General features: G+C 60.1%; 1 protein-coding gene across 1 annotated transcript; it reads right to left on the bottom strand.

Moving 5' to 3' along the window:
* LOC131574399 (structural maintenance of chromosomes protein 1A-like) lies at positions 1 to 23950 on the bottom strand. The gene is made up of 22 exons (XM_058828856.1): positions 23720 to 23950; positions 22761 to 22949; positions 22313 to 22425; positions 20927 to 21130; positions 19660 to 19898; positions 19136 to 19394; positions 18845 to 18985; positions 18667 to 18749; positions 18376 to 18583; positions 15889 to 16074; positions 13193 to 13372; positions 12266 to 12412; positions 10323 to 10460; positions 9419 to 9535; positions 9061 to 9167; positions 6554 to 6695; positions 4907 to 5052; positions 3269 to 3422; positions 3056 to 3166; positions 1916 to 2071; positions 811 to 965; positions 1 to 138 (listed from the first exon to the last, which is right to left on the bottom strand). The coding sequence occupies exons 1-21, from the start codon at positions 23826 to 23828 to the stop codon at positions 909 to 911; spliced, it is 3186 nt and encodes a 1061-aa protein (XP_058684839.1). The 5' UTR covers positions 23829 to 23950; the 3' UTR covers positions 1 to 138; positions 811 to 908.

Raw genomic sequence — 23950 nt, 5'->3', positions numbered from 1 at the left:
GAGCAGGGCCAGGGCAGCCACGGTTTTCTCCCCCCCGGACAGGTTGTCCATGGGGCGGAAACGCTTCCCGGGGGCCACGCAGTTGTAATTGATCCCGTCCAGGTACGGCTCCTCGGGGTTCTCGGGGCCCAGGAACGCCTGGGGACACGGGGGGACACGGGGGGACACGGGGGGACACGGGGGGGGACACGGGGGGACACGGGGGGACAGGGAGGGGACACGGGGGGACACGGGGGACACGGGGGGACACGGGGGGGACACGGGGGGACACGGGGGGACACGGGGGGGACACGGGGGGGACACGGGGGGACACGGGGGGGACAACGGGGGGACACGGGGGGACACGGGGGGGACACGGGGGGGACACGGGGGGACACGGGGGGGACACGGGGGGGACAGGGAGGGGACACGGGGGGGACACGGGGGGACACGGGGGGGACACGGGGGGGACACGGGGGGACACGGGGGGGACACGGGGGGACAGGGAGGGGACAGGGAGGGGACAGAGGGGGACAGGGAGGGGACACAGGGGCTGTCAGAGCTGTCACAGGCCCCCCCCAGGCCCCCCCCAGCCCCCCCCAGGTGCCCCCAGGTGCTCCCCAGGTGCCCCCCCCAGGTGCTCCCCCAGGTGCCCCCCCAGGTGCCCCCAGGTGCCCCCCCAGGTGCCCCCAGCCCCCCCCCCCCAGGTGCTCCCCAGGTGCTCCCCAGGTGCTCCCCAGGTGCCCCCCCAGGTGCCCCCCCAGGTGCTCCCCAGGTGCCCCCCAGGCCCCCCCAGGCCCCCCCCAGGTGCCCCCCAGGTGCCCCCCTCACCTGTGCGCTGCTGTTCCGGGACAGAGCTTTGTAGATCTCGTCGATGTTGGTGGCCACGGCCTCGAAGCAGGAGTTGAAGCGGTCGAACCTCTCCTTCTTCATCTGCTCAAACGCCTGCTTGGCCTTCTTGGCGCGTTTGCGCGCGGCCTCGAACTCTGGGGACAGCAGGGGACATCAGGGGACATTGGGGACAGCCAGGGGACAGCAGGGGACAGCAGGGACATGAGGGGACACTGGGGACAGCCAGGGGACAGCAGGGGACAGCAGGGACATGAGGGGACATTGGGGACATCAGGGGACAGCCAGGGGGACAGCAGGGACATGAGGGGACGTTGGGGACATGAGGGGACAGCCAGGGGACAGCAGGGACATGAGGGGACATTGGAGACAGCCAGGGGACGTTGGGGACATGAGGGAACAGCCAGGGGACATCAGGGGACATCAGGGACATGAGGGGATGTTGGGGACAGCAGGGAACAGCCAGGGGACAGCAGGGACATTGGGGACAGCCAGGGGACATCAGGGGACAGCAGGGACATTGGGGACAGCCAGGGGACAGCAGGGGACATTGGGGACAGCCAGGGGACATCAGGGGACAGCAGGGACATTGGGGACAGCCAGGGGACAGCAGGGGACAGCAGGGACATTGGGGACAGCCAGGGGACAGCAGGGGACATTGGGGACAGCCAGGGGGACAGCAGGGGACATCAGGGGACAGCAGGGGACAGCAGGGACATGAGGGGACAGCAGGGGACAGCCAGGGGACATTGGGGACATTGGGGACAGCAGGGGACAGCAAGGGACATCAGGGACATGAGGGGACATTGGGACAGCAGGGGACAGCCAGGGGACAGCAGGGACATCAGGGGACATTGGGGACAGCCAGGGGACATCAGGGGACATCAGGGACATGAGGGGGATGTTGGGGACAGCCAGGGGAGCACCGGTGTGTCCTGGACAGTTGGGTGTCCCCAAGCCTGGTGTCCCCCCCGCGTCCCCCCCGCGTCCCCCCCGCGTCCCCCCCGTGACCCCCCCCGTGTCCCCCCGTGTCCCCCCGTGTCCCCCCCCGTGTCCCCCCGTGTCCCCCCGTGTCCCCCTGTCCCACCATCCGAGGTCTCCTGGAACTTGTCCGGACACTCTCCAGTTTCTCCATGGCTTTCATGTTGGGAGCAGCGATGCGCTGCAGGACGCTCTGCTGCTCCGTCAGCCGCTGCTGCAGCGCCGCCATCTCCTGCCGGATCTCCTCCTCCGCCTGCGCGTCCTGGGGACACCGGGGGACACCGGGGACATGGGGACATGTGGGGGGACACAGGACACGGGGACTTGGGGACACGGCTCATGGGTGGGACAGGGGGGGACAGGAAACGGGGGACCCCAGAACATGTGGGGCAGAGTGGGTGGGTCCCAATGTCAGAGCAGGGCCAGGGTGTGGTCAGGGCATGGCCAGGTGTGGCTCAGGGTGTGGCCAGGGCAGGGCCAGGGTGTGGCCAGGGCAGGATCAGGGTGTGGCTCAGAGTGTGGCCAGGGTGGGTCAGGGCGTGTCCAGGTATGGCTCAGGGTGTGGCTCAGGGTGTGGCCAGGGCAGGGTCAGGGTGTGGCCAGGTGTGGCTCAGGGTGTGGCCAGGGCGGGTCAGGGTGTGGCTCAGGGTGTGGCTCAGGGTGTGGCCAGGGCGTGGCCAGGGCAGGGTCAGGGTGTGGCCATGGCAGGTCAGGGTGTGGCCATGACAGGATCAGGGTGTGGCCAGGTGTGGCTCAGGGTGTGGCCAGGGCAGGATCAGGGTGTGGCCAGGGCAGGGTCAGTGTGTGGCCAGGGCAGGTCAGGGTGTGGCCAGGGCAGGGTCAGGGTGTGGCCAGGGCAGGTCAGGGTGTGGCCAGGGCAGGGTCAGGGTGTGGCCAGGGCAGGTCAGGGTGTGGCCAGGGCAGGGTCAGGGTGTGGCCAGGTGTGCTCAGGGCAGGGTCAGGATGTGACTCAGGGCATGGCCAGGGCGTGGCCAGGTGTGGCTCAGGGTGTGGCTCAGGGCATGGCCAGGCGTGGCTCAGGGTGTGTCTCAGGGTGTGGCCAGGTGTGGCCAGGGCAGGATCAGGGTGTGGCTCAGGGTGTGGCTCAGGGTGTGGCTCAGGGCATGGCCAGGTGTGGCTCAGGGCAGGGTCAGGGTGTGGCTCAGGGTGTGGCTCAGGGTGTGGCTCAGGGTGTGTCTCAGGGCGTGGCCAGGTGTGTCTCAGGGCGTGGCCAGGTGTGGCTCACCTTGAGCTCCTCGGGGAGGTCGCTGTAGTCGATCTCGATCAGGGCCTCGCGGGCGTAGAGGCTGGAGCTGCGCTGGGAGCTCCCCCCGGGCTCCTCCCCGGTGCCACCGCCCTGAGGGGACACGAGAGGGACCAGCAGGGCTCAGGGGACACTGGGGGGACACTGGGGGGACACTGGGGGGACACTGGGGGGGGGGGACAGGGGTGTCCCCACCTCCTCCTGGCTGATGTCGTCCATGGAGCCGCGCGCCAGCGGCAGACGGATGTCCTGCATCTTGCAGGCCTGCAGGAGGTTGTGGCGGTCACTGCGCTTCTGCTCCAGCTTCGTCTCGATGGCCGTCACCTCCTTCTGCAGGTGTGTCATCTCCCTGAGGGACACGGCGTGGGGACACGGTCACGGGGACATGGGGACACGGGGACATGGGGACATGGCCAGGGGGACACGGCCAGGGGGACACGGCGTGGGGACACGGTCATGGGGACACGGGGACATGGGGACACGGGGACATGGGGACACGGCGTGGGGACACGGTCACGGGGACACGGGGACACGGGGACATGGCCAGGGGGACATGGGGACATGGGGACATGGCCAGGGGAACACGGCGTGAGGACACGGGGACATGGGGACACGGCCAGGGGGACACGGTCACAGGGACATGGAGACATGGTCACAGGGACACGGGGACATGGGGACACGGCCAGGGGGACACGGTGTGGGGACACGGTCATGGGGACACGGGGACATGGCCAGGGGGACACGGCGTGGGGACACGGTCACGGGGACATGGGGACATGGGGACATGGCCAGGGGGACACAGCGTGGGGACACGGGGACATGGGGACACGGGGACATGGCCAGGGGGACACGGCCAGGGGGACACGGTCACAGGGACATGGGGACCATGGGGACACAGCCACAGGGACACAGCCACAGGGACACACCTACAGGGTCCTTCCCCCTTCTTCTGGCCCCACCCCTTGAGCCCCTCCCTCATTCATTAACTCAGCCCCACCCCTTTGACCCCACCCTCACCTGTTGGCCCCACCCCTTTTGGCCCCGCCCCCTTGGTCCCACCCTCAGTTGTTGGCCCCACCCCCTTTGCCCCCACCCTCATTAACTCAGCCCCGCCCCTTTGGCCCCACCCTGTTGGCCCCACCCTCACTCATTAACTCGGCCCTGCCCCCCTTGGCCCCGCCCTCACTTGTTGGCCCCACCCTCACTCATTAACTCGGCCCTGCCCCCCTTGGCCCCACCCTCATTAACTCAGCCCCGCCCCCCTTGGCCCCACCCTCACTTGTTGGCCCCACCCTCACTCATTAACTCGGCCCCGCCCCCTTTGGCCCCACCCTCACTTGTTGGCCCCACCCTGTTGGCCCCACCCCATTGGCCCCACCCCACTCTGGCCCCACCCCCTTTGGCCCCACCCCACTCTGTTGTCCCTGCCCCCTTGGCCCTGCCCCTTTTGGCCCCCCCCCCTTGACCCCGCCCTCACTTATTGGCCCCGCCCCTTTGGCAACGCCCCCTTTGGCCCCGCCCTCACTTTGTTGGCCCCGCCCCCTTTGGCCCCGCCCTCACTTGTTGGCCCCACCCCATTGGCCCCACCCCCCTTGGCCCCGCCCTCACTTGTTGGCCCCACCCTCACTCATTAACTCGGCCCCACCCCCTTTGGCCCCACCCCACTCTGCCCCCGCCCCCTTGGCCACGCCCTCACTTGTTGGCCCCGCCCCCTTTGGCCCCACCCTCAGTTGTTGGCCCCGCCCCTTTTGGCCCCGCCCTCACTTGTTGGCCCTGCCCTCACTTATTGGCCCCACCCCCTTTTGGCCCCACCCCCTTTGGCCCCGCCCTCACTTGTTGGCCCCGCCCAGCTTCTTGCGGATCTCGTCCATCTCGTGGTTTTTGTCGTTCACCTCCGACTTCTTGGCCAGGTGTTGGTTCTTGAGGTCCTGCAGCTGCGCCATCGTCTCGTCGATGATCTTCATGTGCCGCTGCTCCTCCTGGGGGGCAAAACACACCAAAATCAACCCAAAACAGCCCAAAACCACCTCAAATCACCCCAAAAAAACAGCCCAAAAACACCCAAAATCACCCCAAAAAAACAGCCCCAAAAACACACCCAAATCAACCCAAAACAGCCCAAAAACACCTCAAATCACCCCAAAAAACAGCCCCAAAACACACCAAAATCAACCCAAAAAAATAGCCCAAAAACACCCTAAATCACCCCAGAAAACAGCCCCAAAAACACCTCAAATCATCCCAAAAAAACAGCCCAAAAACACTCAAAATCACCCAAAAAACCAGCCCTAAAACCACCTCAAATCACCCCAGAAAACAGCCCCAAAAACACACCAAAATCAACCCAAAACAGCCCAGAAACACCTCAAATCACCCCAAAAAACAGCCCCAAAACACACCAAAATCAACCCAAAAAAATAGCCCAAAAACACCCTAAATCACCCCAGAAAACAGCCCCAAAAACACCTCAAATCATCCCAAAAAACCAGCTCAAAACCACCCAAAATCACCCCAGAAAACAGCCCCAAAAACACCCTAAGTCACTCAAAAAAACAGCCCCAAAAACACCCAAAATCACCCCAAAAAAACAGCCCCAAAAACCCACCAAAATCAACCCAAAACAGCCCAAAACCACTCTAAATCATCCCAAAAAACAGCCCTAAAAACACCCCAAAACATAGCCCAAAAACACCCTAAATCACCCCAGAAAACAGCCCCAAAACCACCTCAAATCACCCCAGAAAACAGCCCTAAAACCACCCCAAATCACCCCAGGAAACAGCCCCAAAACACACCAAAATCAACCCAAAACAGCCCAAAACCAACCCAAAAAATAGCCCAAAACCACCCCAAATCACCCCAGAAAATAGCCCCAAAAACACCCTAAATCACCCCAGAAAACAGCCCCAAAAACACCCCGAAAAATAGCCCAAAAACACCCTAAATCACCCCAGAAAACAGCCCTAAAAACACCCCAAAAAATCACCCCAGGAAACAGCCCCAAAACCACCCCCAAAAATAGCCCAAAACCACCCTAAATCACCCCAAAAAACCAGCCTAAAACCACCCCAAATCACCCCAGGAAACAGCCCCAAAAACACCCTAAATCACCCCAAAAAAACAGCCCCAGAAACACCCTAAATCACCCCAAAAAAACAGCCCCAGAAACACCCTAAATCACCCCAAAAAAACAGCCCCAGAAACACCCTAAATCACCCCAAAAAAATAGCCCTAAAAGCAACCCAAAACATAGCCCAAAACCACCCCAAATCACCCCAGAAAACAGCCCCAAAAACACCTCAAATCACCCCAGAAAACAGCCCCAAAACCACCCCCAAAAATAGCCCTAAAACAGCCCCAAAACCACCCCAAAAAATAGCCCAAAAACACCCCAAATCACCCCAGAAAACAGCCCCAAAAGCCCCCAAAAACTCCCCAAAAAACCCCCAAACCTCCCCAAAAACCCCTGAACCCCCAAACCTTCTTGAGCTTCTCGATCTCGGCCTCGTCCTTGCGCACTCCCTGCTCCCACATCAGCACCTTCTCCTGGTCCTCGCGGAGCTGATTGCGCTCGAAGTCCAGCTGGATCCCCAGCCGCGTCTTCTGGTTCTCAAACTCCAGCCTGGGGCACCCCAAAACCTCAGCGGGGTCCCCGAGGGGCTCCTGGGCTGCTGGGGGGATCCCCCCGAGGCTTTTGGGGGATCCCCCCGAGGGTTTTGAGGGACCCCGAGTGGATTTTGGGGGACCCCGAGTGGATTTCGGGAGGTTCCCCGAGGTCCTTGAAGGGTTTGGGGGCTCCTTGAGGGGTTTTGGGGAGTCCTGAGATGGGTTTTGGGGTCCCTGAGGGGTTTGGGGAGTCCTGAGAGGATTTTTGGGGTCCCTGAGGGCTTTGGGGAGTCCTGAGATGGGTTTTGGGGTCCCTGAGGGCTTTGGGGAGTCCTGAGATGGGTTTTGGGGTCCCTGAGGGGCTTTGGGGAGTCCTGAGAGGATTTTTGGGGTCCCTGAGGGCTTTGGGGAGTCCTGAGATGGGTTTTGGGGTCCCTGAGGGCTTTGGGGAGTCCTGAGATGGGTTTTGGGGTCCCTGAGGGGTTTGGGGAGTCCTGAGATGGGTTTTGGGGTCCCTGAGGGCTTTGGGGAGTCCTGAGATGGGTTTTGGGGTCCCTGAGGGGCTTTGGGGAGTCCTGAGATGGGGTTTGGGGTCCCTGAGGGGCTTTGGGGAGTCCTGAGATGGGGTTTGGGGTCCCTGAGGGGCTTTGGGGAGTCCTGAGATGGGTTTTGGGGTCCCTGAGGGGCTTTGGGGAGTCCTGAGATGGGTTTTGGGGTCCCTGAGGGGTTTGGGGAGGTCCTGAGAGGATTTTTGGGGTCCCTGAGGGGTTTGGGGAGTCCTGAGATGGGTTTTGGGGTCCCTGAGGGGCTTTGGGGAGTCCTGAGATGGGTTTTGGGGTCCCTGAGGGCTTTGGGGAGTCCTGAGATGGGTTTTGGGGTCCCTGAGGGCTTTGGGGAGTCCTGAGATGGGTTTTGGGGTCCTTGAGGGGCTTTGGGGAGTCCTGAGATGGGTTTTGGGGTCCCTGAGGGGTTTGGGGAGTCCTGAGATGGGTTTTGGGGTCCCTGAGGGCTTTGGGGAGTCCTGAGATGGGTTTTGGGGTCCCTGAGGGGTTTGGGGAGTCCTGAGATGGGTTTTGGGGTCCTTGAGGGGTTTGGGGAGTCCTGAGATGGGTTTTGGGGTCCCTGAGGGCTTTGGGGAGTCCTGAGATGGGTTTTGGGGTCCCTGAGGGGCTTTGGGGAGTCCTGAGATGGGTTTTGGGGTCCCTGAGGGCTTTGGGGAGTCCTGAGATGGGTTTTGGGGTCCCTGAGGGGTTTTGGGGAGTCCTGAGATGGGTTTTGGGGTCCCTGAGGGGTTTGGGGAGTCCTGAGATGGGTTTTGGGGTCCCTGAGGGGTTTGGGGAGGTCCTGAGAGGATTTTTGGGGTCCCTGAGGGGTTTGGGGAGTCCTGAGATGGGTTTTGGGGTCCCTGAGGGGTTTGGGGAGGTCCTGAGATGGGTTTTGGGGAGTCCCTGAGGGCTTTGGGGAGGTCCTGAGATGGGTTTTGGGGTCCCTGAGGGGTTTGGGGAGTCCTGAGATGGGTTTTGGGGTCCCTGAGGGGTTTGGGGAGTCCTGAGATGGGTTTTGGGGTCCCTGAGGGCTTTGGGGAGTCCTGAGATGGGTTTTGGGGTCCCTGAGGGGCTTTGGGGAGTCCTGAGAGGATTTTTGGGGTCCCTGAGGGGTTTGGGGAGTCCTGAGATGGGTTTTGGGGTCCCTGAGGGGCTTTGGGGAGTCCTGAGATGGGTTTTGGGGTCCCTGAGGGCTTTGGGGAGTCCTGAGATGGGTTTTGGGGTCCCTGAGGGCTTTGGGGAGTCCTGAGAGGATTTTTGGGGTCCCTGAGGGGTTTGGGGAGTCCTGAGATGGGTTTTGGGGTCCCTGAGGGCTTTGGGGAGTCCTGAGAGGATTTTTGGGTCCCTGAGGGGTTTGGGGAGTCCTGAGATGGGTTTTGGGGTCCCTGAGGGGCTTTGGGGAGTCCTGAGAGGATTTTTGGGGTCCCTGAGGGGTTTGGGGAGTCCTGAGATGGGTTTTGGGGTCCCTGAGGGGTTTGGGGAGTCCTGAGAGGATTTTTGGGGTCCCTGAGGGCTTTGGGGAGTCCTGACATGGGTTTTGGGGTCCCTGAGGGCTTTGGGGAGGTCCTGAGATGGGTTTTGGGGTCCCTGAGGGCTTTGGGGAGTCCTGAGATGGGTTTTGGGGTCCCTGAGGGCTTTGGGGAGTCCTGAGATGGGTTTTGGGGTCCCTGAGGGGTTTTGGGGAGTCCTGAGATGGGGTTTGGGGTCCCTGAGGGCTTTGGGGAGTCCTGAGAGGATTTTTGGGGAGCCCATGAAGGGTTTGGGGGGGCCCTGAAGGTGTTTTGGGGTCCCCTGGGGGGTTTCAGGGATTCCCCCCCGGTTTTGGGGTGCCCTGACCTTTTCTTGGCGATCTCGTTCTGCCTCTTCACCTTCTCCTCCTCGAATTCCCGGATGTTCCTGACCCCGATTTCCCGGCAGAACTCCTCAAAAACCTCGTCCTCCACCTGGGGGGGGCAAAGTCAGGGCCCCCCCAAATCTGGGGGACCCCAAAAATCCCCCAAATCCCCCTCAAAATCCTCCCAAACCCGGCTCATCTCCTCTTCCCCCCAAATCAGGGAATTCTCCCAAAAACCGGGGGAATTTCTCTCCAAAACTGGAGCAAGTTCTGAAAACCAGGGATTTTCTCCCCCCAAACTGAGGATTTTCCTCCAAAGCCCAGGAATTTTTCCCCAAATCCCCCAAATTCCCCCCAAACCTGGTTCATTTTCTCCTTCAGGTCCTTCATCTCCCGCTCCCGGCCCTGGATGATGCGTTTGATGTCGTTGATCCGCGGCCCAAAATTGGCCAATTCGCTCTCCAGTTTGGATTTTTCCTGGGAAAAGGGGAAAAACGGGATCAAAATCCTCCAGTGAACCCCAAAAATTCATCTCTGAACCCAAAAATCCCTCCCTGAACCCCAAAATCTGATCCCTGAGCCCCCAAATCCCCTCTCTGAACCCTCAATTTTCTTCCCAAAACCGTGAGATTTTTCCCTAAAACCGTGGAATTCTCCTCAAGCCCGGGATTTTTTTCCCAAACCGGGAATTTCTCCCCAAAACCAGGGAATTTCTCCCCAAACCCAGGGAATTTCTCCCCAAAATCAGGGAATTTCTCCCCAAAACCAGGGAATTTCTCCCCAAAATCAGGGAATTTCTCCCCAAAACCAGGATGTCCCCCAAAACCAGGGAATTTCTCCCCAAACCCAGGGAATTTCTCCCCAAATCCAGGGAATTTCTCCCCAAAACCAGGGAATTTCTCCCCAAATCCAGGGAATTTCTCCCCAAAACCAGGGAATTTCTCCCCAAAACCAGGATGTCCCCCAAAACCAGGGAATTTCTCCCCAAAACCAGGGAATTTCTCCCCAAATCCAGGGAATTTCTCCCCAAACCCAGGGAATTTCTCCCCAAATCCAGATCTTTTCTCCCCAAATCCAGATCTTTTTTCCCCAATCCCACCCCAGGGATTGCTGAGCTCCGGGATTGCTCCGGGTCCCTTTGGGAACCTTTGACGGGGAAATTTCTCCCCAAACCGGGGCCGTTTGTCCCAAAATGCCGAATTTTTCCCAAATCCAGGAAGTTTTCCCCCAAATGCCGGGATCCTGCCCCGGGAGCGAGGCTCACCTGCAGGTTGAGGGCCAGGTGCCGGGTCTTGGTCTGCTCCAGGTCGCTTTGGGAATATTTCAGGCGCATTTGGAGCCCGTGGGCCTGGGACTGCACCTGGCGCAGCTCGGCCTCCTTGCGCTTGGCCTTCATCTGCTCCTGCAGGGGCAGGAAAAAAACCAGGAATTGGGGAAAAACGGGAAAAAAACGGGAATTGGGGAAAAACGGGAATTGGGGAATGTGCTTGGCCTTCATCTGCTCCTGCAGGGGCAGGAAAAAAACAGGAATTGGGGAAAATCCGGGAAAAACGGGAATTGGGGAATGCGCTTGGCCTTCATCTGCTCCTGCAGGGGCAGGAAAACAACGGGAATTGGGGAAAATCCGGGAAAAAAACGGGAATTGGGGAATGTGCTTGGCCTTCATCTGCTCCTGCAGGGGCAGGAAAAAAAACAGGAATTGGGGAAAAACGGGAAAAAAACGGGAATTGGGGAAAAACGGGAATTGGGGAATGCGCTTGGCCTTCATCTGCTCCTGCAGGGGCAGGAAAAAAACCAGGAATTGGGGAAAAACGGGAAAAACGGGAATTGGGGAAAATCCAGGAAAAACGGGAATTGGGGAATGTGCTTGGCCTTCATCTGCTCCTGCAGGGGCAGGAAAACAACGGGAATTGGGGAAAATCCAGGAAAAACGGGAATTGGGGGAAATCCATCCAGGAAAAACGGGAATTGGGGCAAATCCAGGAAAAACGGGAATTGGGGAAAATCCGGGAAAAACGGGAATTGGGGCAAATCCAGGAAAAACGGGAACTCGGGGGAAAAGCCAGAACTGAGGGAAGGACAGGGAAGGGGAATGGGGAAGGGGAAACCCCCAGGGAGAGGCTTTGGGGTCTGCCTGGGGCTTTGGGGTCAGCTTTGGGGTCAGTTTTGGGTTTTAGGGTCAGTTTTGGGGTCAGTTTTGGGTCCTAGGGTCAGTTTTAGGGTCGGTTTTGGGGTCAGTTTTGGGTTTTAAGGTCAGTTTTGGGTTTTGGGGTCAGTTTTGGGTTTTAGGGTCAGTTTTGGGGTCAGTTTTGGGTTTTAGGGTCAGTTTTAGGGTCAGTTTTAGGGTCAGTTTTGGGGTCAGTTTTGGGTTTTAGGGTCAGTTTTGGGTTTTAGGTTCAGTTTTGGGTTTCGGGGTCAGTTTTGGGGTCAGTTTTGGGGTCAGTTTTGGGGTTCAGGGTCAGTTTTGGGGTCAGTTTTGGGTTTCAGGGTCGGTTTTGGGGTCAGTTTTGGGTTTTAGGGTCAGTTTTGGGGTCAGTTTTGGGTTTTAGGGTCAGTTTTGGGTTTTAGGGTCAGTTTTGGGTTTTAGGGTCGGTTTTGGGGTCAGTTTTGGGTTTTAGGGTCAGTTTTGGGTTTCAGGGTCAGTTTTGGGGTCAGTTTTGGGGTCAGTTTTGGGTTTTAGGGTCAGTTTTGGGGTCAGTTTTGGGTTTTAGGGTCAGTTTTGGGGTCGGTTTTGGGGTCAGTTTTGGGTTTCAGGGTCAGTTTTAGGGTCGGTTTTGGGGTCAGTTTTGGGTTTCAGGGTCGGTTTTGGGGTCGGTTTTGGGTTTCAGGGTCAGTTTTAGGGTCGGTTTTGGGGTCAGTTTTGGGTTTTAGGGTCAGTTTTAGGGTCGGTTTTGGGTTTTAGGGTCGGTTTTAGGGTCAGTTTTGGGGTCAGTTTTGGGTTTTAGGGTCAGTTTTAGGTTCAGTTTTGAGTTTTGGGGTCGGTTTTGGGTTTTAGGGTCAGTTTTGGGGTCAGTTTTGGGTTTTAGGGTCGGTTTTGGGGTCAGTTTTGGGGTCAGTTTTGGGGTTCTAGGGTCAGTTTTGGGGTCAGTTTTGGGTTTCAGGGTCAGTTTTGGGTTTTAGGGTCAGTTTTGGGTTCAGTTTTAGGGTCGGTTTTGAGGTCAGTTTTGGGTTTCAGGGTCGGTTTCAGGGCCAGTTTTGGGGTCCCACCTTGAGCTCCTCCGTCAGCCGCTCCTTCTTCTCCTTGAGTTTGTCCACGGCTTTCTCGTCCCAGCGCCGAGCCTTGGCCTTGAGGTCGCTGGCACCGCCCGAGATCACCCCGGACTTCTGGAACAGCGTCCCGTCCAGGGCCACCGTCTGTGGGGACAGCAGGGACATTGGGGACATCTGGGGGACATCTGGGGACAGCAGGGACACTGGGGACATCTGGGGGACATTGGGGACATCCAGGGGACAGCAGGGACATTGGGGACATCTGGGGGACATCTGGGGACAGCCAGGGGACATCCAGGGGACATCCAGGGGACATTGGGGACATCCAGGGGACACTGGGGACATCTGGGGGACACTGGGGACAGCCAGGGGACATTGGGGACATCTGGGGGACACTGGGGACAGCCAGGGGACATTGGGGACATCTGGGGGACACTGGGGACAGCCAGGGGACTTTGGGGACATCCAGGGGACATCAGGGACATTGGGGACATCCAGGGACATCCAGGGGACATTGGGGACATCTGGGGGACACTGGGGACAGCCAGGGGACATTGGGGACAGCCAGGGGACAGCAGGGACATTGGGGACATCGGGGACATCCAGGGGACATCCAGGGGACATCTGGGGGACATCTGGGGGACATCCAGGGGACACTGGGGACATCCAGGGGACTTTGGGGACATCCAGGGACATCCTGGGGACTTTGGGGTCACTTTGTGAGGGACAGGGTCACTCAGGGAGACATCGAGGACATGCAGGGAATGGGGTTTGGGGCAGTTTTAGGTTTTTTTTGGGTTTATTTTGGGGCAGTTTTGGGGTATTTTGGGTCTGGCTTTGGGGCAGTTTTGGGGGAGGTTCTGGGGTATTTTCAGTCCGTTCCTGGGGTGTTTTTGGGGTGATTTCAGGCGGTTTTGGGGGTACCTTGTGCCTCTGGTGGCCCCCGAAGGCGATCCTGCGGGCGTCCTCCACGTTGTCGCAGACCAGCGCGTTCCCGCAGGCGAACTGCAGCGCCTTCTTGATGTGGGGCGGCTCGTAGCGGATCACGTCGATCACCAGCTTGGCCCCACGCAGCTCCCGCAGCTTCTCGTCCGTGGGCTTCACCTGAACCCCAAAAACGGGGGCTTAGAAACCCCAAAATGGGCACCCAAATTCCTCCCTGCAGCTTCTCGTCCGTGGGCTTCACCTGAACCCCAAAAACGGGGGCTTAGAAACCCCAAAATGGGCACCCAAATTCCTCCCTGCAGCTTCTCGTCCGTGGGCTTCACCTGAACCCCAAAAACGGGGGGTTAGAAACCCCAAAATGGGCACCCAAACTCCCCCTGCAGCTTCTCATCCAGGGCTTCACCTGAACCCCAAAAACGGGGGCTTAGAAACCCCAAAATGGGCACCCAAATTCCCCCCTGCAGCTTCTCATCCAGGGGTTTCACCCAAACCCCAAAAACGTGGGGTTAAAAACCCCAAAAACAGGGGGTTAAAAACCCCAAAAATGGGGGGTTAAAAACCCCAAAATGGGCACCCAAACCCCCCCTGCAGTTTCTCATCCTAACCCTAACCTGAACCCCAAAAACGGGGGTTAAAAACCCCAAAAACAGGGGGTTAAAAACCCCAAAATGGGCACCCAAACCCCCCCTGCAGCTTCTCATCCAGGGGTTCACCTGAACCCCAAAAACGGGGGGTTAGAAACCCCAAACACTGAGGGTTAAAAACCCCAAAATGGGCACCCAAACCCCCCCTGCAGCTTCTCATCCAGGGGCTTCACCTGAACCCCAAAAACGGGGGGGTAAAAACCCCAAAAATGGGGGGTTAAAAACCCCAAAATGGGCACCCAAACTCCCCCTGCAGCTTCTCATCCAGGGCTTCACATGAACCCCAAAAACGGGGGGTTAAAAACCCCAAAAATGGGGGTTAAAACCCCCAAAAACGGGGGCTTAGAAACCCCAAAATGGGCACCCAAACTCCCCCTGCAGCTTCTCATCCAGGGCTTTCACCTGAACCCCAAACACTGAGGGTTAAAAACCCCAAAAACGGGGGGTTAAAAACCCCAAAATGGGCACCCAAACCCCCCCTGCAGCTTCTCATCCAGGGCTTCACCTGAACCCCAAAAACGGGGGGTTAAAAACCCCAAAATGGGCACCCAAATTCCCCCCTGCAGCTTCTCATCCAGGGGTTTCACCTGAACCCCAAACACTGAGAGTTAAAAACCCCAAAATGGGGCTGACCCCAAAGCCCGTTTCAGGCTCCCTGCTGACCCCAAAGCCCATTTCAGAGTTTTTGCTGACCCCAAAGCCCATTTTAGGGTTTTTTGCTGACCCCAAAGCCCATTTTAGGGTTTTTACTGACCCCAAAGCCCATATCAGGGTTTTTGCTGACCCCAAAGCCCATTTCAGGATCCCTGCTGACCCCAAAGCCCATTTTGGGGTTTTTGCTGACCCCAAAGCCCATTTTGGGGTTTTTTGCTGACCCCAAAGCCCATTTTAGGGTTTTTTGCTGACCCCAAAGCCCATTTTGGGGTTTTTGCTGACCCCAAACCCCATTTCAGGGTTTTTGCTGACCCCAAACCCCATTTCAGGCTCCCTGCTGACCCCAAACCCCATTTCAGGGTTTTTGCTGACCCCAAAGCCCATTTCAGGCTCCCTGCTGACCCCAAAGCCCATTTCAGGATCCCTGCTGACCCCAAAGCCCATTTCAGGGTTTTTGCTGACCCCAAAGCCCATTTCAGGGTTTTTGCTGACCCCAAACCCCATTTCAGGCTCCCTGCTGACCCCAAAGCCCATTTCAGGGTTTTTGCTGACCCCAAAGCCCATTTCAGGGTTTTTGCTGACCCCAAAGCCCATTTTGGGGTTTTTGCTGACCCCAAAGCCCATTTCAGGCTCCCTGCTGACCCCAAAGCCCATTTTAGGGTTTTTGCTGACCCCAAAGCCCATTTCAGGGTTTTTGCTGACCCCAAAGCCCAGTTTGGGGTTTTTGCTGACCCCAAAGCCCAGTTCGGGGTTTTTGCTGACCCCAAAGCCCATTTCAGGGTTTTTTGCTGACCCCAAAGCCCAGTTTGGGGTTTTTGCTGACCCCAAACCCCATTTCAGGGTTTTTGCTGACCCCAAAGCCCATTTCAGGCTCCCTGCTGACCCCAAACCCCATTTTAGGGTTTTTGCTGACCCCAAAGCCCATTTTGGGGTTTTTTCTGACCCCAAAGCCCATCTCAGGGTTTTTGCTGACCCCAAAGCCCATCTCAGGGTTTTTGCTGACCCCAAAGCCCAGTTTGGGGTTTTTGCTGACCCCGAAGCCCAGTTTGGGGTTTTTGCTGACCCCAAACCCCATTTCAGGGTTTTTGCTGACCCCAAAGCCCAGTTTGGGGTTTTTGCTGACCCCAAACCCCATTTCAGGGTTTTTGCTGACCCCAAAGCCCATTTTGGGGTTTTTTGCTGACCCCAAAGCCCAGTTTGGGGTTTTTTGCTGACCCCAAACCCCAGTTTGGGGTTTTTGCTGACCCCAAAGCCCATTTCAGGCTCCCTGCTGACCCCAAACCCCATTTCAGGGTTTTTGCTGACCCCAAACCCCAGTTTGGGGTTTTTGCTGACCCCAAAGCCCATCTGAGGACCCCAGACCCTGCAGGGTCACACCTCCAGGTAGTCCAGGGGCAGGAAGGTCTCGGGCTCCCCGCGCTGCTCCTTGATGTACTGGATGCAGTCCCGGCCCGTCTTCTCCGAGTCCACGATGATGGCGTCCATGTTCTTGCCCAGCACCTTGGTCACCGCGATCTGGTATTTCTTCTGCGTGGGCTGGCACAGGTCAATGAGGCGCCCGTACTGCGGGGACAGGGACAGGTGTGGGGTCAGGAGGTGTGGGGTCAGGGACAGGAGGTGTGGGGTCAGGGACAGGAGGTGTGGGGTCAGGGACAGGAGATATGGGGTCAGGAGGTGTGGGGTCAGGAGGTGTGGGGTCAGGAGGTGTGGGGTCAGGAGGCGTGGGGTCAGGAGATATGGGGTCAGGAGGTGTGGGGTCAGGAGGTGTGGGGTCAGGGACAGGAGATATGGGGACAGGAGATGTGGGGTCAGGAGGTGTGGGGACAGGGACAGGTGTGGGGTCAGGAGGTGTGGGGTCAGGGACAGGGGATATGGGGACAGGAGGTGTGGGGACAGGAGATGTGGGGTCAGGAGATACGGGGTCAGGAGATGTGGGGTCAGGGACAGGAGGTGTGGGGTCAGGAGATACGGGGTCAGGAGGTGTGGGGTCAGGGACAGGGGATATGGGGTCAGGGACATGGGATATGGGGTCAGGAGGTGTGGGGTCAGGGACAGGAGATGTGGGGTCAGGGACAGGAGGTGTGGGGTCAGGAGATATGGGGTCAGGAGGTGTGGGGTCAGGGACAGGAGATATGGGGTCAGGAGGTGTGGGGACAGGAGATGTGGGGTCAGGAGGTGTGGGGACAGGAGATATGGGGTCAGGAGGTGTGGGGTCAGGAGGCGTGGGGTCAGGAGATATGGGGTCAGGAGGTGTGGGGTCAGGGACAGGAGGTGTGGGGACAGGAGGTGTGGGGACAGGAGGTGTGGGGACAGGGACAGGGGATGTGGGGTCAGAGACAGGAGGTGTGGGGTCAGGAGGTGTGGGGTCAGGAGGTGTGGGGTCAGGAGGTGTGGGGTCAGGGACAGGGGATGTGGGGACAGGAGATATGGGGACAGGAGATGTGGGGTCAGGGACAGGTGTGGGGTCAGGGACAGGTGTGGGGTCAGGGACAGGAGGTGTGGGGTCAGGGACAGGTGTGGGGTCAGGGACAGGTGTGGGGTCAGGGACAGGAGGTGTGGGGTCAGGGACAGGTGTGGGGTCAGGGACAGGAGGTGTGGGGTCAGGGACAGGAGGTGTGGGGTCAGGAGATATGGGGTCAGGAGGTCTGGGGTCAGGAGATATGGGGTCAGGGTCAGGAGGTGTGGGGTCAGGAGGTGTGGGGTCAGGGACAGGAGGTGTGGGGTCAGGGACAGGAGGTGTGGGGACAGGAGATATGGGGTCAGGGACAGGAGGTGTGGGGTCAGGGACAGGAGGTGTGGGGTCAGGGACAGGAGGTGTGGGGTCAGGAGATATGGGGTCAGGAGGTGTGGGGTCAGGAGATGTGGGGTCAGGGACAGGTGTGGGGTCAGGGACAGGAGGTGTGGGGTCAGGGACAGGAGATATGGGGTCAGGAGATGTGGGGACAGGGACAGGAGGTGTGGGGACAGGAGGTGTGGGGACAGGAGGTGTGGGGTCAGGGACAGGAGGTGTGGGGTCAGGGACAGGAGGTGTGGGGTCAGGGACAGGTGTGGGGTCAGGGACAGGAGGTGTGGGGTCAGGGACATTGGATATGGGGTCAGGAACCTTGGAAATGGGATTGGGGACCCCAAAAATGGGGAGGAGTCCCAGAGCTGGGGTCAGGAGCCATGGAGGGGTTTTGGGGTCTGGATTTCAGGGTCCACATTTCCCACAGGGGCAGGTTTTGGGGCAGTTTTTGGGGCACCCATTCAGGGTTTTTGGGGCAGTTTTTGGGGCACCCATTGGGGGTTCTGGGGCAGTTTTTGGGGTAGTTTTTGGGGCACCCATTCGGGGTTTTGGGGCAGTTTTTGGGGCAGTTTTTGGGGCACCCATTGGGGGTTCTGGGGCAGTTTTTGGGGCAGTTTTTGGGGCACCCATTGGGGGTTTTGGGGCAGTTTTTGGGGCACCCATTGGGGGTTTTGGGGCAGTTTTTGGGGCACCCATTGGGGGTTTTGGGGCAGTTGTTGGGGCACCCATTCAGGGTTTTTGGGGCAGTTTTTGGGGCAGTTTTTGGGGCACCCATTGGGGGTTTTGGGGCTGTTTTTGGGGCAGTTTTTGGGGCACCCATTGGGAGTTCTGGGGCAGTTTTTGGGGCACCCATTGGGGGTTTTGGGGCAGTTTTTGGGGCAGTTTTTGGGGCACCCATTGGGGGTTTTGGGGCAGTTTTTGGGGCACCCATTGGGGGTTTTGGGGCAGTTTTTGGGGCACCCATTGGGGGTTTTGGGGCAGTTGTTGGGGCACCCATTCAGGGTTTTTGGGGCAGTTTTTGGGGCAGTTTTTGGGGCACCCACTGGGGGTTCTGGGGCAGGTTTTGGGGCTCCCCTCACCACAGAGCCGGGGTAGAGGCGCTTGATGCTGTCCATGATCTCGGCCTTGCGCTGCTGCCGGCTGCTCTCCTGGCGGTCGATGCGCGCGTCCCCGAGCTGCTCCATCACCTGGTTCAGCTCCTTGTTGATCTCGTCGATGCGGCGCTTGGCCAGCTCCACCTCCTCGGTCAGCTCGCCCTCCAGCCGCTTCTGCTCCTCCAGGGACTGCCTGGGGGGGGAACAGGGGGGTTTGGGGGGGCTCAGGGGGGTCTGGGGGCTCCACCCCGGCCCCTCCTGGCACACGGCACCCACTTGCTGGTGGCGATGTACTCCTCCAGCTTCTCGATGCGCTTCTGGTTCTCCTCGATCTCCCGCAGCTTCTGCTTGATCTTGGCCTGGGGACAGAGGGGACAGAGGGGACAGAGGGGTCAGCTGGGGTCAGCTGGGGTCAGGGGGGACTTTGGGGACAATCTGAGCACCCCCAGCTCACCTCAGTCTCCACCTTCTTCCTCTCCTCCAGGTCCAGCCGGTCCTGGTCGGCCTTCTGGTCGCGGTTGAACTTCTCCAGCTCCTGGGCCAGCGTGGCCGCGCGTTTGCTGGCCTCCTCCTTCAGCCGGTGGTACTTCTTCACCTGGGGTCAGCACAGCTGGTCAGCACCCCTGGAACCCCCTCCCAAACCCCACGGGTTTCACCCCAAAACCGCTCCTCCTGCAAGGTGAGATCTCTGCCGTGGCTCTGGCTCCCCTCCAGCCCTCCCAGGTCCCACCTGGCCCAGCCCCACCTGGTTCTCCTCCAGGGTCAGGTCCCTCCCCTGGCTCTGGCTCTCCTCCTCCATGCGCTCCTCGAACTCCTGCCGGGATTTCTCCACGGAGAGCATTTCCTTCTCCAGCTCGTCCATGTCTGCCTTGCGTTTCTTGTACTGCTTCTGGGCGTTCTGCAGCGACTTCCGCGCCGCCTCCAGCTTCTTGATCTTGTGGGACGTGTTCTCCTTGGCCTTGATGTACTGCGGCCGCTTCTGGTTCAGCTCCGAGTCCTTCTCCCTGCCCAGAGCCCCGTGTGAGGCCTCCCACGGACTTTGTGGGGTTTGGTGAATCCCCCCATTCCCATTTTGGAGCCTTTCCCCCATGGAAACAGGCTGGGAGAGCCACAGCTGCCCAGCTGTGCCCGGATAATGCCTGGAACCACCTGGGAACGTTTGGAACCGTCTGGTCTGGGAAGGTTCCCTGCCCAGGACAGGGGGATTGGCTGGAACCAGACACATTTTCCTGCCCAGCACTCCCCAAATCCCAGGATCCCCGGGCTCACTTGATCTCCTTCTCGATCTGCTGCTGCTCCCTCATCATCTTGCCCAGCTCCTTCTTGCGGTCCTTGAGCTCGTCCTCCACCCTGTCCATCCTCTTCTTGTCCTTGTCGATCTCGCGGTTCTTCAGCCCCAGCTCCTTGTTCAGCTTCTCGATCTCGGCCTCGTTGTGGAAGAGTTTGAAGAGCTGCAGCTGCACCTGGGCCCGCACCACCTCGTCCTTGAGGCGCTGGTACCGATCGGCCTGCGGGGATGGATGGGGACAGATGGGGACGTGGGACGGGAGCCACGGAAGCCCTGGGAGCCACGGGAACCACGGGAGCCACGGGAACCACGGGAGCCGTGGGAGCCACGGGAGCCACGGGAGCCACGGGAACCGCGGGAGCCACGGGAGCCGTGGGAACCACGGGAACCACGGGAGCCACGGGAGCCACGGGAACCGTGGGAACTGTGGGAGCCACGGGAGCCGTGGGAGCCGTGGGAGCCACGGGAGCCACGGGAGCCACGGGAGCCACGGGAGCCGTGGGAGCCACGGGAGCCACGGGAGCCGCGGGAGCCACGGGAACCACGGGAACTACGGGAGCCATGGGAACCACAGGAACCACGGGAGCCACGGGAGCCACGGGAGCCACGGGAGCCGTGGGAACCACGGGAGCCACAGGAGCCACGGGAGCCACGGGAACCACGGGAGCCGCGGGAGCCGCGGGAGCCGTGGGAGCCACGGGAACCACGGGAGCCGTGGGAGCCACGGGAGCCGCGGGAGCCACGGGAGCCGTGGGAACCACGGGAGCCACGGGAGCCGCGGGAGCCACGGGAGCCACGGGAGCCGTGGGAGCTGCTGGGCCTGGGGCTCGGCCACAGCTCTGCCCAGGAGCCCCCTGACCCCCAGCTCTGCCCAGGAGCCCCCTGACCCCCAGCTCTGCCCAGGAGCCCCCTGACCCCCGGCTCTGCCCAGGAGCCCCCTGACCCCCAGCTCTGCCCAGGAGCCCCCTGACCCCCGGCTCTGCTTCCTTCCCAATCTTCTTTTTCCACAGGAAAATCTCCCTCGTTCCCCTCCCTCCTCCCCAGGGACCACCTGGAATCGCTTTTCCCTGCCCCGTTCCCTCCATTCCCACCCAACCCTGGTGTGACACCAAAGCTGCGTTTCCCGGGATCCCGAGCGTTCCCAAAACTTGCTTTTCTCGGGATTCTGAGCATTCCCCAAATCCTCCTTTCCCAGGACTCTGAGAGTTTCCAAGACCTGCTCTTCCCGGGATTCTGAGCGCTTCCCACCTCCTCCTTCTCCTGCTTGGCCTCCTTGCGCTCGGCAGCGATGTTTTTCTTGCGGTGGTAGTTGAACTGCGTGTCCTCCTCGGCCTTCACCATCTCCTTCTTGCGCTTGTCGTACTCGGGGGCCAACTCCCCGGAGCGGCTGATCTCCTCGAACAGCGCCGTGCGCTCCTTCGGGTTCTTCATGGCGATGGACTCCACGGCTCCCTGCGGAAACGGGGGCAGGAACCTTCCTAAAGCCCTGGGAGGGATCCCTGAATCCCTGAGAGAAATCCCTGAATCCCTGAGAATGATCCCTGAATCCCTGAGAATGATCCCTGTATCCCTGAGAGAAATCCCTGAATCCCTGAATCCCAGTGAGAAATCCCTAAAGCCCTGAGAGGGATCCCTGAATCCCTGAGAGAAATCCCTGAATCCCTGAATCCCAGTGAGAAATCCCTAAAGCCTTGAGAGGGATCCCTGAATCCTGAGAGGGATCCCTCAATCCCTGAGAGAAATCCCTGAATCCCTGAGAGTGATCCCTAAAGCCCTGGGAGGGATCCCTGAATCCCTGAGAGGGATCCCTGAATCCCTGAGAGGGATCCCTGAATCCCTGAGAGGGATCCCTGAATCCCTGAGAGAAATCCCTGAATCCCTGAGAGAAATCCCTGAATCCCTGAGAGGGATTCCTGAGAGAAATCCCTAAAGCCCTGAGAATGATCCCTAAAGCCCTGAGAGTGATCCCTGAATCCCTGAGAGAAATCCCTAAAACCCTGAGAGAAATCCCTAAAGCCTTGAGAGAAATCCCTAAAGCCCTGAGAGAAATCCCTGAATCCCTGAGAGAAATCCCTAAAGCCTTGAGAGAAATTCCTAAAGCCCTGAGAGAAATCCCTAAAGCCCTGAGAGAAATCCCTAAAGCCTTGAGAGGGATCCCTGAATCCCTGAGAGAAATCCCTAAAGCCCTGAGAATGATCCCTGAATCCCAGTGAGAAATTCCTAAAGCCCTGAGAGGGATCCCTGAATCCCTGAGAGTGATCCCTGAATCCCTGAGAGAAATCCCTGAATCCCTGAGAGCAATCCCTAAATTCCTGGTGATCTCCTCAAAGGGCGCCCTGTGCTCCTTTGGGCTCCTTGTGCCGATGGATTTCATGGAAGAACAGGAGTCAGAGAGGCCCCACAATCCCCACAGGTGATCCCCAACTCCTGCCAGGGGCTGGGGGATCCTAAGGGAGAAGAGCAGTTCCTGGAGCAGCCGATCCCAAACAGCACCAGGAGCGCCTGTGAGTGAATGTCTGGGAGCACAAAACCCCCCAAAAACCACACATTGTCCCCAAACCCCCCTGAGCTTTGGTGAGGCCCCTCCAAACCTCCCCAAACCCCCCCAAAGCCCCTCCCAGGCCCCCTCCTCACCTGGAAGACGAGGAAGTTCCTGGCCTTGATGAGGATGCCCAACTTCTCCAGCTCCTCGCTGTACTCGCTCAGCTGCACCACCCGGTTGTTGATCTTGTACTCGGAGGAGCTGCCTGTGGTGGGAGTTTTGGGGGGTCAGGGGGCTCCCCCAAACCCTAAACACCCCCAAAATGTGCCCTCCCAACCCTAAACCGTGCCCCCCACAACTCTGTCACCCCCCAAACGCGCCCCCTCTGCTGACTCAGGTAAAGCTGCGCTCGCAGCCCCCTCCTCGGAGCCGTGCCTGCGGATTTGGGGGGGATTTTGGGGCATCAAAAGCCCCCACCCAACCCCTAAAACCCTCCCGAACGCGCCCCTCCGAACCCACAAACCCCACCCAACACCCCCGTTCCCCCAGAGCAGCCCCGAAAGCCGCGGAAATCCCCCCGGAGCCGCGTTCCCCGCTCACCGACGATGACGCGGGCGAAGGTTCGGTCCTCGGCGCCCTCCTCCGAGTACACCATGCTGACAAAGGCCCGGCTGGCCGCGGGCTTCCCCACCGGAGCGCCGTGGATCAGGTCCCGCAGCGTTTTCACTCGCAGGTTGCTCGTCTTCTCCCCCAGCACGAAGCTGATGGCGTCCATCAGGTTGGACTTGCCTGGGAGCCGGGACACGGCGGGGTCAGGGGCTTGGGGACAGCCCCGGGAATTGGGGGCTTTGGGGACAGCCCCGGGAATTGGGGACAGCCCCGGGAATTGGGGGCTTGGGGACAGCCCCGGGAATTGGGGACAGCCCCGGGAATTGGGGGCTTTGGGGGAGCCCCGGGAATTGGGGGCTTTGGGGGAGCCCCAGGAATTGGGGACAGCCCCGGGAATTGGGGACAGCCCCAGGAATTGGGGGCTTTGGGACAGCCCCGGGAATTGGGGACAGCCCCGGGAATTGGGGACTTTGGGTCAGCCCCGGGAATTGGGGACAGCCCCGGGAATTGGGGGCTTTGGGTCAGCCCCGGGAATTGGGGACAGCCCCGGGAATTGGGGGCTTTGGGTCAGCCCCGGGAATTGGGGACAGCCCCGGGAATTGGGGGCTTTGGGGGAGCCCCAGGAACTGAGCGGGGACCCCGGGGAAAGAGGGGGGAGTCCAGGGAATGGGGGAACCCCGGAAACTGAGGGGGGACCCCAAGGAAAGAGGAGGAAGGTGAGGGGGAGTCCAGGGAATGGGAGGGAAGATCTGAGGGGGGACCCCGGTTTGTGGGGGGCTGTAGGGAATAGGGGGGGACCCCAAGGCTCAGGAGGGACCCCAGGGAACGGGGAATGCCCCGGGCAGGGCGGGACGAGGAAGGGGGAGCGGGGCAATGTGAAGAATTCGGGGTCACTCCCCAGAGCGTCACGGGAGCGGCCCTGACCCCTCCCGAGACCCCCCGGAACCCACCGGAGCCATTGGGGCCGATGATGGCGGTGAAGCGGCGGAAGGGCCCGATGATCTGCCGGCCCTTGTACGACTTGAAGTTCTCGATCTCGATGAGCTTCAGGAAGCCCATGGTGGGGCCGGAGGGTCCCGGGAGGGTCCCGGGGGTCTGAGGGGGTCCCGGGGGTCTCGGGCCGGGGCCGCGGCCGGAGGGCGGGAAAGCGGCGGCTGCGGCGGCCGCTGAGGGACGGGGCG

The sequence above is a fragment of the Poecile atricapillus genome, unplaced genomic scaffold (assembly GCF_030490865.1).
Source record: "Poecile atricapillus isolate bPoeAtr1 unplaced genomic scaffold, bPoeAtr1.hap1 scaffold_290, whole genome shotgun sequence".
Taxonomy (NCBI): Eukaryota; Metazoa; Chordata; class Aves; order Passeriformes; family Paridae; genus Poecile; species Poecile atricapillus.
The sequence above is the reverse complement of the archived record's forward strand: the minus strand, read 5'-3'. Positions and strand labels throughout refer to the sequence as shown.